General features: G+C 42.5%; 1 protein-coding gene across 1 annotated transcript in view; it reads right to left on the bottom strand.

Annotated features, from left to right (window-relative positions):
• Positions 1-15,385, bottom strand: part of Ccdc30 (coiled-coil domain containing 30) — a 151,551-nt gene that overhangs the window by 135,313 nt on the left and 853 nt on the right. Inside the window, exons 2-3 of the mRNA XM_008842840.3 lie at positions 6,124-6,314; positions 2,154-2,298 (exon numbers count right to left, since the gene is read on the bottom strand). Coding sequence (XP_008841062.1) covers positions 2,154-2,298; positions 6,124-6,288 — 310 coding nt within the window. The 5' untranslated portion in view covers positions 6,289-6,314. The remainder of the gene's footprint in view (positions 1-2,153; positions 2,299-6,123; positions 6,315-15,385) is intronic.

The following is a 15,385-nucleotide window of genomic DNA, read 5'->3' as shown; positions in this document are numbered from 1 at the left end:
GAAGGAAGGAAGGAAGGAAGGAAGGAAGGAAGGAAGGAAGGAAGGGAGTGGTGGAAAAGCCTGTGCTATGGGGCCACAAGTCTACTGAGGCTTTGTGAGCCACTCACACAGTACTGGCCTCCCGCTCTTGTGGAGAGATTTTTGCTGTTGTTTTTTGGTCTTCTTGAGACAGGGTCTCCCTATAGCCCCTGCTGGCCTTGAACTCACTATGTAGACCAGGCTGGCCTTGAACTCAGAGATCCACCTGCCTCTGCCTCCAGAGTGCTGGAACTAAAGGTGTGTGCCACCACACCCTGTGTGAGCAATGTTTTTGTTTTTGTTTTTTGGCATGTGCTATAGCCCAGATGGAGAGAGGTTTCCAGTCTTTTTCTGTCAACTGGCTTTTTCATTTGTGAATTTTGATGCCTCTCCATTCCTTCACGAAATTAAAAATGTATCTGAACTAGGATTGAATAAAGATCATACATTACAAAGATTTAATGGGGTTCTTAAATTTAGCTCCTTTTTCTTAATATTCATTTACTGAAAAATTCATATTTTACATGAATGCTCACTTTATTATTAAAACATATTTTTGTTATTGACAAAAAGTGTTCATTTCTGGGGCCAGGGAGATGGCTCAGTTGGTAAAGCACTTGCTACACAAGCATGAGGACCCGAGTTTAAATCCCAGTATCAATGTAAAAGTGGGGTATATCAGGGCAAGCTTGTAATCCCAGAGCTGGAGAAGCAGAGACAGGGGCTTGTTGTCCAGCAAATCTAGCCATATGGGCAAGGTCCAGATTCAGTGAGAGACTCTATCTCAAAAAATAAGGTTGGGAAAGCCAGATATGGAGGTGCACTTCATTAATCCCAGCACTCAGAAGACTGAGGCAGGCAGATCTCTGAGACTGAGGCCAGCCTGGTCTACATAGCGAGCTCCAGGTCACCTAGGGCTACAGGGAGACCCTGTCTCAATAAAAGAAAACAAAAAAAAAACAAATGGTGGAAAGGGATTGAGGAAGACACCCAACTTCAGCCTCTGGCTTTCTCAGCACACATTCCACAGCACACATGTATATACATACCTGCATACACTTGTACATACATACACATGCACATTTAATTTCCATCCTAACTTTTTTATGGCCTTTTTGAGACAGGGTCTCCCCACAGCCCCAGATGACCTAGAACTCTCTATGTAGACCAGGTTGGCCTTGAACTCGCAGAGATCAGCCTGCCTCTGCCTCCCAAGTGCTGGGACACCTGGCTCATCTTAACTTTTTAAATGTGATATAAAAATACTAGAAAACAGATAGAAGAGAGCATTGGATCCCCTAGAACTGGAGTTATAGATGGCTGTTAGCATCCATGTAAGTGCTAGTAATTGAACCTGACTGCAGGAGCAGTCAGTGCTCTTAACAACTAAGCCATCTCCAGACCCCTACTACTGAGATCTTAACTATGGTCACATGCTGCAAAATAAATTTTGATCCATAGTGGACCTCACATACCATGGCAAGCCTATAGGACTATACCATCTAGTGATGCTGTAGCCATCTTAGTTTTTCTAAGCAGGCTCTATGATGCTCACAGAACAAGGAAATTATTTATTTATTTTAATTATTTTAAGAATGAATTCCTATGGTTAAGTGACACATGACTGTACTTTGGAAGGTCAAAGGAAAGCACACCCACAACCTTGTGAGGCATCTGATGTGGGTGCTGGGAACCCAACCTGGGTCCTCTGTGAGAGCAGTGAGTCCTAACCACTGAGCCATTTCTCTACCTAGTAATAAAAAAGAATTTTTTAAAAGGATGAATAGTGTATGTGCTCAAAACTCAGAAATAGTGTTCAGAGTCAGGTGGTGGCTATTTGGGGAGAAATCTGAGGATGCAGAGCTAGGGGAATGGACAAAGAGGGGCTGTGACTAGGGTGCTGTGAGTCCTGGTGGGGAGTGGCACCCAGTTCAGGGTTGTGTACTTTGGGGCAGGTGTGTTGCACTGGTGCTTCAGTGAAGACTTGGGAACACTGTTACGAATGAGGCTTTCACACGTTCATCTTAAAAAGACCCTGTCTCAAAACAAAACAAAACAAAAAATCATAAACCACCCCAAACAAAAACTAACAAACCACCATGGCTAGAATGGGCCCCTGAAGTCACTCAACTTACTCTGCTCTCTCTCCCTCCCTTGCGGTTCATCAGTGAGCCCGGCGTTCTCTTCCAGGGCCACCCCCAGCCTCTCTGCCACTTGTTCCATTTCCCTCTCTAGGCAGTTTTGAGGTGCTTTGTCTTTACCTAGGTCTTCATTATGGTGCTGAAATGAAAGTATTGTAAGTAATGAAGCAAACAGCAAATGTGTTCTTGAGACATTTAGCTATTTTCTGTAACTTTACAAAGACAATAAACAAAAGCAGCAAACAGAACTTCCATCTCTGTGCGTTTCTTTTATTAGGTTGGACCAAACAAAACTGGGGATGCTTGATTGCTTTTTACTTGTATACATGCAGTTTCATACGGTTCAATCTACAAACTTAAGAGACTCTATGTGAACACACAGGCACACACACACACACACACACACACACACACACACACACACACACACACCCTGTAAAGTTAAACACAGAAATGAGCATCATCTGGTGAGAGTGAGGGCACTCCTCATTTACATGGATTGATAAATACAGTTTGTAAAATGCTTCTGCATTGTTTCATTTAATTCCAGAGTGTGTTCACTCTTTTAAAAAAGATTTAGTTTTAATTATGTGTGTGTGTATGTGTCTGTGTGTAGGTATGTATACAGGTGGGCAGTGCCCATGGAGGCCAGAGGCCCCTGGATCCCCTGGAGCTGGAGTTACAAGTGGTTACATATGCTGGGAACTGAACTCAGGTCCTCTACAAGAGAAGTAAGAACTACCTCTCCAGCCCCACAAAGTGTGTACATGTTTAACAAATCTCAAATCATGTTTAGCACTTCTCTTCTGCAATCACCCTTAAAGATCTTACAAGTCAAGTCATTCAATCTCAGTAATATTTTGCTTTTGATTCTCAAAGAAAATAAAAACTATATAATTTCATAGTATTTGTGAGATTAAAAAACAATGAAAATACCATCTACATAGCAAACCTATTTAAAGTACATTAGCATTTTTGCAGTACTTTCATTCATATTACACACATACATTTACTGGACATTTTAAATCTCAACAATTACAAGTTTCTGTTAGCCCCAGCTGTTCTGGAACTTGCTATGTAGACCAGGCTGGCCTTGAACTCACAGAGATCCGCCTGCCTCTGCCTCCCAAGTGCTGGCACTACAGGTGTGCACCACCATACCTGGCTCTCTGTCTGGCTTTTAAATATCAGTGTTATATCAGGAAGATTTTTCCACAGTGCTACAAAGATTTTGTAATGATTTATTTTTTGTCTTTTTGAGACAGGGTCTCCTTGTAGCCCCAGCTGTCCTGGAACTCACTATGTAGACCAGGCTGGCCTCTAACTCACAAAGATTCTTGTAATGATTCTTAAAAGCTATATAACATTCCAAAGTAGGTGTGGCATCACTCACATAATCGTTTACGCATCTGGATGGTTTTGAGTAGTGAAAACAATACTGTGGCATGCACTTTCATCCAAATACATATATACATTTTCTCTCACCTTGTGTAATGTCCCATGGTTAAATTCATAACATAAACTCCAGTAAGCAGACATTCATTTAGAGCACAATAATAAATATCATGAAAAAACCCGATAATTAAAATAATGGGCCACATACCTAAAGGATTCTCCAAAAGACAAGCTGTAAATATTTTAAAGGAAGAGTAGGAACAATCACAGATTTTTTTTTTTTGAGACAATGTCTCATTGTGTAACACTGGCTTGGAACTCACTATGTAGACCAGGGTGGCCTGGGACTCTCAGAGATCCACCTGCCTCTGTTTCCAAGTGCTGGGATTAAAGGTGTATGCCACCATGCCCAGCCCAATCTAATTTTTTTCAATTCTGGGAATTAAACTCAGGATTTTATACATTTTAGCAAGTGCTCATCTGTCTTGCTGCAGCCCCAGTCATCAATGTGACTTTTTAGAGGATATAACACATTTTAATTATTTAAACTTTGATACATTTGATAAAAACTATCTTGTGTGAATGTTCTGATGTATTTATGGTATTTTTAAAGTTATTTATTTTTATTTTATGCGTATGAGTGTTTTGTCTGCATATATGTAAGTGGATCCACATGTACATTGCCTGCAGAGGCCAAAGGAAGGCACTGAATCTCCTGGAACTGGAGTTACAGACAGTTATTAGTCACCATGTTGTTAGCTGACATGTTGGTGCTGGGAACCAAATCTGGGTCCCCCTGCAGCCAGTGCTCTTAGCTGCTGAGTCATCTCTAGCCCCTGTGATTATAATATTTTAACGTACAATTTGATCACTCTTGCAGTATGAATCTACACATTTTAATATATTCAGACAGAAATTAAGTAAATGGTGATTTATAGTTAGCTACTGTTATTAAAGGAATATAATTTTTTTACCTTACTAGGATATTTTTTAGGGTGCTGTCCAGTTTCTTGATGATTCTGTTGTTCTGTTTGCAAAGGCTGGTGGATTTGTTCAAATTTCTCCTTAACAAAAATCAATAAACAGAACTGAGGAGATGGCTTTTTTAAGTAAAGTGTAAGCATGAGGACCTGAAATTGGAGCCCCAGCACTCACATAAAAGCAAGGCTTGGGAGTGGGGGAGTGGAGACAGGCAGATCAGCCGGTGTAGCTGAGTCAGTGAGCTCCAAGTTCAATGAGAGACCCTGCCTCAAAAAAAAGGTGGAAAGTGATTGAGGAAAACACCCAACATTGGGGGCTGGAAAGATGGCTCGGAGGTTAAGAGCACTGGCTGCTCTTGTAGAGGGCCCAGGTTTGATTCCCAGCACCCACATGGCAGCTAACAACTGTCCGTAACTCCAGTTCCAGGGGATCCAATACCCTCTTCTGACTTCCTTAGGCATTGCACAACACAGGTGCACTTACAGGCAATACACTCAAACACATAAAATAAAAATAATTAAAAAAATATTTTAAAAAAGAAAATACCCAACACTGACCTCTGGCCTCTGCATGTACCAGTATATATGCTTTACCATGCATACAAACACATCCACATGCATAACACACACACACACACACACACACACACACACACACACACACACACACACAGTGACTATTTTCAAAATAGTTGTATTCTGTTATATTCCTAGCAGCAGGGTATAAGAATTTCAGTTTATTTGGTGCTGGAGAGATGGCTTAGGCATTACGAACACTAGTTGCTTTTGCAGAGGACTGGGTTCAATTCCCAGCATCCACATGGCAGGTAACAACTGTTCGTAACTCAGTTCCAGGGGGTCTGATGCCCTCTTCTGACCTCCTCGGGTATTGCATGACATGGGTGCACTTACATGCAAGCAATATACTCATACACATAAAATTTAAAAAAGAATAAAGTATTAAAAAAGAATTTCAGTTTATTCATATTCTTCACTAACACACACATACATTCCATTATGGTTTGAATGTGAAATGTCTACTACTAACTCACATGTGTGAACACTTGGTCCCCAGTTGGTGGTGCTGTCTTGGCAGGCTGTAGAACCTTTGAGACATGGAGCCAACCTGGACACACACACTCGTGGCAGGTCTGGGAACATACAGCCATTCAGGTCTGGTTCTCTGCTTCCTGATCTGTCACAACGCCACCTCACACTCCTGCCTTCCTACTAAGATGGACTATATCCCTTGAAACCATGAGGCCAAAGAAACCTCCTCCCTTAAGTTGCTTCTGACAGGCATTTGGTCACAGTGATGAAAGAGGTAATTAGAACACAGTAAGTAATTTTATTCTCATGATAACTGTGTAGAATAGCTCAGTTCATCTCAGAGCTCATAGCTGAGGCAACTGAGGCTCATGAAAGTTAAGCTGTGCAAATGTTAACAGGTGGCAGAGGAGTTCATCCGTGAAAAGCCTTACTCAGAAGCATGGCTAAATTGGCTGTTGGTATTTTAGAGTGATTCCATGAATGAACATGTTTCCAATGGGCCTGCCTGTTACACAATTATGGAGTTAATTTCGCAATACCTGGGAAAATTCTTTTTGTAGGTTACTGCTCATATGTCTTTGGGACTCTGACTTGGAGTCCACGAGTTCCAGCACCTCCACTAGCAAACTCCTCTCTGACAGTAAGCATGCAGTCTGTTCACTGGGGCTGCTCAGTGCTTGTCTGGACAAGCCTTCTTGAAACATTTCTTCAGCATCTCTTATTTGGGTTACTGTTGAGAAGAAACAACAGAAAAACGTTAAAAGAAATGCAGGCAAATAGCTGTTGTCATAAAATACTGAGAAAATTCTTAATTAGATTTTAAGAATTAATGATAATTGTCAGGTGTGGTGGTACATGTCTTTAGTCCCAGCTCTTGGGAGGTAGAGGCAGGTAGATCTCTGTGAGATGGAGGTCAGCCTGGTCTACATACTAAGTGCCAGGCCAGCAGGGGCTATAGGCAGTCCCTTCCAAAAAAAAAAAAAAAAAAAAAAAAAAAAAGAAAAAGAAAATAATACTGACACTGCCCTCTTCTCCCCATCTCTCCAGAGTATCTGCAAACTTTCAGAAACAATAACATGAGAGCTGGACAGGGTATCACACCTATATCCCAGCACTTGGAAGGCAGAGGCAGGAGGATCATGAGTTTGAGGCCATGCTGGGCCACAGAGTGATGCCTTGTTTTAAGAAAAGAAAGAAAGGGGGTAGGAGATAGACTGCAGTGGTCAAGACCTTGTACTGTTCTTCCAGAGGACTCAAGTTCTAAGTACCCACACAGGACAGCTTACAACTCCAGTTTCAGGGGCTCCAACACCCTCTTCTGGCTTCCATGGGCACCTCATGCATGAACGCACTTATGTATGTACCCAAAACACTCATACACATACAAAATAAAAAAAAGTTAATGATACTTTTCAGGAGGGAGGGAGGGAAGATGACAGGAAAAGGAAGAAGGAAGGAAGGAAGGAAGGAAGGAAGGAAGGAGGGAGGGAGGGAGGGAGGGAAGATGACAGGAAAAGGAAGGAACGAGGGAGGGAGGGAGAGAGGGAGGGAAGATGACAGGAAAAGGAAGGAAGGAAGGAGGGAGGGAGGGAAGAAAGAAGGAATGAAGGGAGGGAGGGATGGAGGAAGAAAGGGAGGACAGAAGGGAGGGAAGCAGGGAGGGCTAACTATTGTCCCTGTTCAGTGTCACACAGAAACTGTATAAACAAGAAAGGGTGTGAAGAGGTTTCTCAGTGTGTGGACAGTCTCACTGCTACCATAGCCTTTAATTTTCCATTTAATAAAGAGTAAGGGTACCCTTTTCAAAAAAATTATTAGGGACTCAGATTTGAATTTACCTCATATATTTATTTTATTTATTTATTTATTTTTTGGATTTTTGAGACAGGGTCTCCCTGTAGCCCCAGCTGGCCTGGAACTCACTATGTAGACCAGCCTGGCCTTGAACTCACAGAGATCCGCCTGCCTCCCGAGTGCTGGGACTACAGGCATGCACCACCACTCCCAGCTCATATATTTATTTTTGTTCTGAGCACTTACTATGTAGCAGGTATTATAGTAAGCACTTGAGATGGATTTATTTTACTCCTCATTGAAATCAAGTGAAGCAGAAACTAGTAACATCCCTCCTTAAGGTAGGAAGACTGAGGCACCAAGAAGTCAAATAACTTGCCCAATGTCACTCAACAAATCCTGATGTTGTTGGTTTGGGCAGACAATTGTTTTAGTATCTTGGCTTCCCAGTCCTTTAGCAGCCAGCTCTAAAGATCAGTCCTCTGTCCTACCTCAGTTACCCATCCCATAGTAATTCCATAGTCGTGCTGCTACCAATAAGGGTAGGCTCTCTCTGGCCTCGGCTTCAAGCCTTCTAGCACTTAATCATCCACTCTCTACACTTCTAGAGCTTAGTTTCCACCTGTTTTCAACCAGTTATTTTCAGTAAGGTTCTTCCAAGGCTCCAGTCAGTTGTATTGCAAGCAACAAAAACTGCTGTAAGTCCTAAGACCAACATGTTTCTAGGGCATACATTAGCTCAGGAGAGATTGCTAAACAGAGGGATGGTGTCATCACAATGTTGAAGTTCACATGATTTTTCAGCAAGTTAATGATTTAGGTTATCAGCACACTTTGGAGTTTGTACAAAGTCATGTGTTGTGTGATGATTCTGAGAAACACACTGTCAGACTTTCATCCTTGTGCCAACATGATAGACTGTACTTTGCACACAAAGACAGCTATACACTCACGGGGCAATATAATTTTATGAGACCACTGCCATATATGTGATCTGTCATTGACCTGAACACCACTCTGTGGTGCATGGCTGTGCTTGAATCCTGTTCAGCCTGTGTTCCTTTGGGCTTAGTGTGGCCTCCGCGATTTGCTTTAGAAATGCTTATTGCAGGCCGGGTGTGGTGGTACATGCCTTTAGTTTTCGTCTTCTTAAAAAAATTTTATGTGTATGAGTGTATTGCCTGCATGCAGGTAAGTGCATCCGTGTCGTGCAATGCCCGCAGAGGACAGAAGAGGCCATCGGATCCCCTGGAACTGGAGTTATGGACAGTTGCTAGCTACCATGTGGGTGCTGGGATTCAAACCCAGGTCTTCTGCAAGAACAACCAGTGTTCTTAACCTCTGAGCCATCTCTCCAGCCCCAGTTTTGTTCCTCTTTTGAGGAGGTTGTTTTGTTTGTTTGAGACAGCGTCTCACCATGAAGCCCTGGCTGGCCTCAAACTCACATAGATCCACCTGCCTCTGGCTCCTGGTGGCTAACAATCTTCCATAACTTCTGTTCTAGGGGGAAATCCAACCCCCTCTTCTGGCCTCTGAGGGCATTGCATGCACATTGTTCACACACATGCAGGCAAAACACTTATGCACATATGCTAAAATAAAAAAAATTTAATGCCAGGTATGGTGGTGCATGCCTTTAATCCCAACACTTGGGAGGCAGAGGCAGGCAGTAGCAGGCAGATCTCTGTGACTTCAAGGCCAGCCTGGTCTACAAAGTGAGTTCCAGGCCAGCTGGAGCTATAGGGAGACCCTGTCTCAAAAAGACCAAAAAACATTTTTTATATTAAAAATTAGAATGTAAAAGGATTATTACAACTATGTGAAAAAAGATAGCAAAGACTTGAAACAAATACACCAGTGACAAACTGCTGAGGTTATGAGTGATCAGAAATAAGTTCAGCATAGTCTCCACACACTGTAATGAAGTGGAGGGCCTAAGGCATGGTAGAGTGGGGAATATCGAAAACATCTCTGGATGCTTGGCTTCTGAGAGATGGGGTAGTAGAGGGTAAGTTGGACCTGCTGATCAGGAAGAGGGTACAAGCTCCAGGTCAATTTTCAAATGCCCAGGGCATCCAAGCTCTTCCAACAGACCACGCTCCCAAAGCCAATGATCTTGAATCATTTTTAATTTATGTGTACGAGTGTTTTGCCTGCATGTATGTAAGAGTCCCCATACTGTGAAATCCCTACAGCATATAGAAGAGGGCATTACAGTCCCTGGAACTGGAGTCTCAGGCAGTTGTTAGCTGCCATGTGGGTGCTAGGCACCAAACCTGGGATCTCTGCAAGAGCAGTGAGTGGCCTTAACAGCTGAGCCATCTCTCCACCTACCTCCTGTTTAATTTTTTGAGGAACTATCAGTAATCTACCATAATGGCAGGATTTTACTTTCCCACCAGCAATGCAAAGGTCTTGATTTCCTCATAGCTTTGTAAGCACTTATTTTCTGTTATTTTAACCCAACTGTTCATAATTTTGATTAATCCTTACCCCCATTTATCTTGTTTCTTGAGCCACATTCCCTGAAAATCTCTGGGAAAGTTTAAGGATTTGACTATTCTCCATCTACTTTAGGTTACTGGGTGTTGATAAATAACCAAACAAACTTGCAGAGTGCAGTCGCTACAATTCATGGTCTCCATCTTCTAGGTCATTCTATGTATTGTCAGCTTCCAATACAAGTCCTCCTCTGCCTTCACTCTTGACAGATGATCTCGTCTTCCTCAACACAAGGAAAACTAAGGCCATGAGAAAATTGTCATCTGTTTTCCCTACCACTAACATACTAGCCTTCACCTTCAGACATTTGACACCACTTTCCCTTTCTCAGTAGAAAAGATGTGTGGTATCCTAGTTTCCGTTGTGTTGCTGTGATGAAACCCTCTGACCAAAAGCAACATAAAGGATTTATCTGACTTACATTTCCAAGTCATAGTCCATCATTGAGGGAAATCAGGGCAGGAACTTGAACAGGAGTTTGAGTAGAAACGATGGAGCAACATTGTTTATGGTTTGCTTTCTGGTCACTCCTAGGCTCACGCTCGGTTAGCTTTCTTACACAGTCCAGGATCACCAGCCTAGGAATGGTACTTCCCACAGTGGGCTGAGTCCTCCTACTTCAATTAGTAATCAAGACAATCCCTCACAGACATGCCAACAGATCAACCTAATCTAGGAAATTCCTCATTTGAGGCTGTCCTCAGGTGACCAAGCTGTGCCAAGTTGACAACGACGGCTAACCAGGCCATTCATCCTCCTGTGATCTAGGTCCTATTCCACATTTCTTTATCGGATGCCTTTTCTTTTTCATATACTCACAATCTCCCTCTCTACTGATGTTTTGCCCTCAGCTCAGGATGTCTGTGATGGCACAAATAAAGATACAGTCTGGGGTACAGCTCAGAGACAAAACATGCTTAGCATAGGTGAAGCACTGGAGTCAACCTCCAACACCAAAACCAAAAATGGAGCTAAGGAGCCCCTCAAGTCCCAGCACAGTCCTCTCTAGCCATCAGACAGCTCGTCTCTCACACTTGCTTATTCTGGCTTCTGTTTTTATCACCGTACTCAAATGATCAGTTAACAAGAAACTGAAAATGTCCTATCCAATTGCATGTTGTTCTGGCCTTACATATGACCTTTCTGCCTTCTCTGTTCACACTTCTCTGCACGTTTTCTGTTTTCTGCTCTGTGGCATCATGTAGTTCTGTTTCAATTCTTGCCTGTGCAGCCCACCTTTGTCAGTTTTCTTCCTGGGTCCTCCTTTCCCACTGGCCTTTCAAATGCTGCCGTTCCCAAGACCCTGCTCTGACTTTCTGCCCCTCTCTGCTGGGGTATCAGCTTGGCAAAGCTGACACATCTTGGTTCAAACACTAGCTCCAACAGTGTATAGTGGTATGACTTAGACAAGTCATTAACTTCTTTAAATTCTTTTTTTTTTTTTGAGACATATGGCCTGCTAAGCCATTTCATTGTCTGGCATCTTGATTTTCATGTTAGAAAAATAAAAATTTTCTTTTTCAAACCAATTATTCTCTGGCAGCAAGGATTCTTAAGCTCTACGCAAGCATTCTACCATGGAGCAGCTCTGGCCCCCTCAAGCCACTGTTATTTTGAGCCTTCAGTCATTCACAGGCAGCAAATTCCATATTACTACAAGGAGGTTATTTAAAGGATATGATACAAGGACAGCTAGTGTGCTGGTACACATACCTATAATCCCAGCACTATAATCCCAGAGGTGGAGGCAGAAGGGTCAGGAGTTCCAGGTCAGCCTTGACTACAAACTGTGTTCAAGGCCAGGCTGGACCACATGACTATGTCTCAAAACAAAACAAATGAAGATGCTAGGAAGACAGCATGGCTACACAGAAACTAGAGAGCCATTAATAGTTTCCCCTGGTGCATTTTTGCCAGGGTTCTCCTGAGACTCTGCTCTTCTCACTTCTCAACACAGACATCTGTCTCTGCTTGCTCATCAACAAGACTGACAACAGCCCCTCAAGTCCTTAGCCTACACATCATTTCAGAATAAGCATTTCTTTGCTTCTTTTGTCTCAGATTTTTGAGACACTTTGGATATTTATTCAACAAAGTGTGCCTTCCTCCACATGTACAGTTCTCATTCAGTGAGTACTGTACTTGGAGTACAAATACAGTCAACTCAAGCCTCACCTTCAGTAGAGACAGGCAAAGAATGTCAGTTCTAGAGAACAGGTTAGAGGGTGGAGGGGCAATATAAAATAAAATTAGGTCAATTTTCTACTGAACTGGGGTCAAATAATTCACTATTCCCCCCTCTTCCTTCTATATTACATAGTTAAAATCACCAACACTGAGGCTGGAGAAATGGTTCAGTGGGTAAGAGCACTGGCTGCTCTTGCAGAGGACCCCGGGTTCGGTTCCCAGCACCCACATAGTGACTCACAATTGTCCATAACTCCAGTTCCAGAGGATCCAACATCCTCTTCTGTCCTCTGTGGGCACTGCATGACATGGGTGCACTTACATACATGCAGGCAATATACTCATACACATAAAACAAAAATAAAAAACAAAACATTAAAAAAAATCACCAACACTGTGGTGATGATTCCAGGGTGTCATCCTTGACTCTTCCCTATTTATCCTACTGTCACAGTCACTGAATCTGGCAGATTTCACCTCTTTCATCATTTCCATGTATTTCTTTTTATTATATGTGTATGAGAGTTCTGCTTGCATACACATAAGAGCACCTGCATTGTACAATGCCCACTGAGGTCAGAAGTGGGCGTCAGATCCCCTGGAACTGGAGTTACAGACAATTGTGAGCTGCCGTGTGAATGTGGGACTTGTACCTGGGTCCTCTGCAAGAACAGCCCGTGCTCTTAACGGTGGAGCCATCTCTCCAGACCCCGACATACATTCTAATACAAGTTCTCTACCAGATATGACTTAAAAGTGGTTCCCCATTCTGCAGTTTCTTTTCATTCTCTCTTCTTAAAATTTTTATTTTTAAAAAATATTTTATTATTTTTATTTTATGTGTATGAGTGTATCGCCTGAATGTATGTGAGTGCACCCGTGTCGTGCAATGCTGCAGAGGTCAGAAGAGGGCTGCTGATTTCCCTGGAACTGGAGTTAAGGACGGTTCATAGCCACCATGTGGGTGCTGGGAATCGAACCCGGGTTCTCTGCGAGAGCAGTCAGTGCTCTTAACTGCGGAGCCATCTCTCCAGCCCCCCAATTTTTATTTATTTTTTAGCTTATGTGAATGAGTGCTCTGCCTGCATGTACGTAAGTGCACCCATGCTGTGCAATGCCCACGGAGGTCAGAAGAGGGCATAGGATCCCCTGGAACTGGAGATAGGGACAATTGTGAGTCGCTATGTGGGTGCTGGGAACTGAACCCAGGTCCTCTGTAAGAGCAGCCAGTGCTGTTATCCACTGAGCATCTCTCCAGCCCCTTTTTCATCATTTCCTACTCATCCCCTCCAAGTCTGTCAGCTGAATGCAGGCACTCATTATTTGCTCAGTTTAGCACAGCAGCGTTTGTAGCTGGTGATGCTGCTGCCTGGCTGGCCCCCATTCAATCTGTGCTCTACAAAGCTCCCAGAACCACCATCTGAATGCAGATCACTGCTTCCGAGCATTCAGCTTGCTCTCAGACAGAGTTCAAACCCCTCAGCTCGGCACCAGTCTCTAGCTCGCTGATTCCCCTTTACATCGGTTTAGTATGTAATTGCCAATTGCATCAAGCTGTTTGCAGTTCCTCAACTTTCACCATTCAGGTCCCTCTGCCTCCAGTGATGTTAGGTTATCCCAGAACAAACTTTTTTTTTTTTTTTTTCCCAGTGAACTGAAACTTCCTGGTCGAGAATTTTAAAAATTCTAATAAAGTATGTCCTGAGGTAACACAACTCTGTTCTTTGAATGATAAATTCTCTAATATTTAAATTATACCCAAACCTGTCCACTCAACAAAGTATAGAAGAATGCTCTTCTCTCCAAAACAGATCTTGAATAAACAGCAAGTACCTTCAGGAAGCGTATCCTAAAATGTGGAGATTTTAGGCTTCTAAACCCTTCTACATGTAAAGGATGAGATGGTGAATGGAAGTGTCAAGGCAAATCAAGACTGCAATCGGTGTGCTTTAAGGGGAAGCGGGCAGAGGGCAGGGCATGGTCCTTCTGCCTGTTCATGGCTGTCCTTGCACATGCCCTGGACTGTGGCACGGACCAGAACCACAGCTTGTGCTTCAGCACATTTTCTGACTCTGAGAAAACATCTGGTTTTGAATCCCAAGGTCTTTAAGAGATTGTTACCGAACACAGCGAATAACATGGGCACAAAAGTGGAAAGATCCAGTCAGGTGACTTTCCACCCTAACCCTTTGTCCTTCTATAGAAATAGAATTCAAAAACTACAGGCATCTTAAGTACAAGAATATTATACACAAGTTGTTTTTCAATTCCCTAATGAGAAATATTTTTTTTAAAAGTTGAAAACAATGTAGCAATGGGAAAAATGCTTAAAATACAAAATAAAGTGAAAAGTGCACACTATAAATGTGTAAAAACATACATGTGAACAGACTGACACATATGAAAACTGTGTTAGGACAGACTGTGCTAGGAGAGTCTCTCAGCCTTGGCACTATTCACATTTTAGGCTGGATAATTGTTCATCTGTTAGATGTTCTGTGCATGGTAGGATGTGTAACCGCAGCTCAGGCATTTACTGACTGGATGCCAGCAGCACACACCCAGTGACAAACCTCCTTATCTCCATGCACTGCCAAGGTCTCTAGTGAGCAAAATCACCTGCCCCACCCCCTGGTATGGGACTGTACAGGGGGAAGAGGAAAAAGCTTTAATTTAGCCTTGTCATAATAGTGTTTATTCAATACATGTCAGAAGAGGAAAGCACCTAGAGAATAGCACCTAAAAGACCCTGTGTTTTTTGCAAGAAATTTGACTTCATGTTATTTAATGTGAAAAGCTGAAAAAGCTGCAAAACTCGTGTTTCTTTTCTTACAGGAGAGAACTAAATTTTTCAGCATTTCTGTCAGACCTGACTCTAAGCCTGAGACATCAGAAATATTGCTTTTAATTGGTCTGAAAGATCAAAATATCACTAAAAATGCCAAAGTACCCATTAAGATGTATACTTTATATATCCTCAAAAACAGATTTACACTTAAACCTGAATCCTGAAAAAGAAATAGGAAGTCTCCCTAAAGAACACATACTATAATACAAGTTAAGTCATGCTTTTTGGTCTAAAATAAAATTTCACAGCATCTAGATTAGCTCAATCTACATTTAAGAACTTCTGTACCAGTCTTTTTAAAAGTCTACTCGGCCTGCTTCTTTGACAAAAATATTTAAGTTGTTCTTTATTGGCCCACATCACCAAGTGTTTTCTACAGAAAATGGAACGAAATGGAGTGGCATATAAACGGGTTCAAGCATCTCCACTCTAGCAAATGTTTGGGTTTAAAGTCAAGATCCCGTTATACG

This window comes from Nannospalax galili, unplaced genomic scaffold (genome assembly GCF_000622305.1).
Source record: "Nannospalax galili isolate Female #2095 unplaced genomic scaffold, S.galili_v1.0 scaffold1480, whole genome shotgun sequence".
NCBI lineage: Eukaryota > Metazoa > Chordata > Mammalia > Rodentia > Spalacidae > Nannospalax > Nannospalax galili.
The sequence above is the reverse complement of the archived record's forward strand: the minus strand, read 5'-3'. Positions and strand labels throughout refer to the sequence as shown.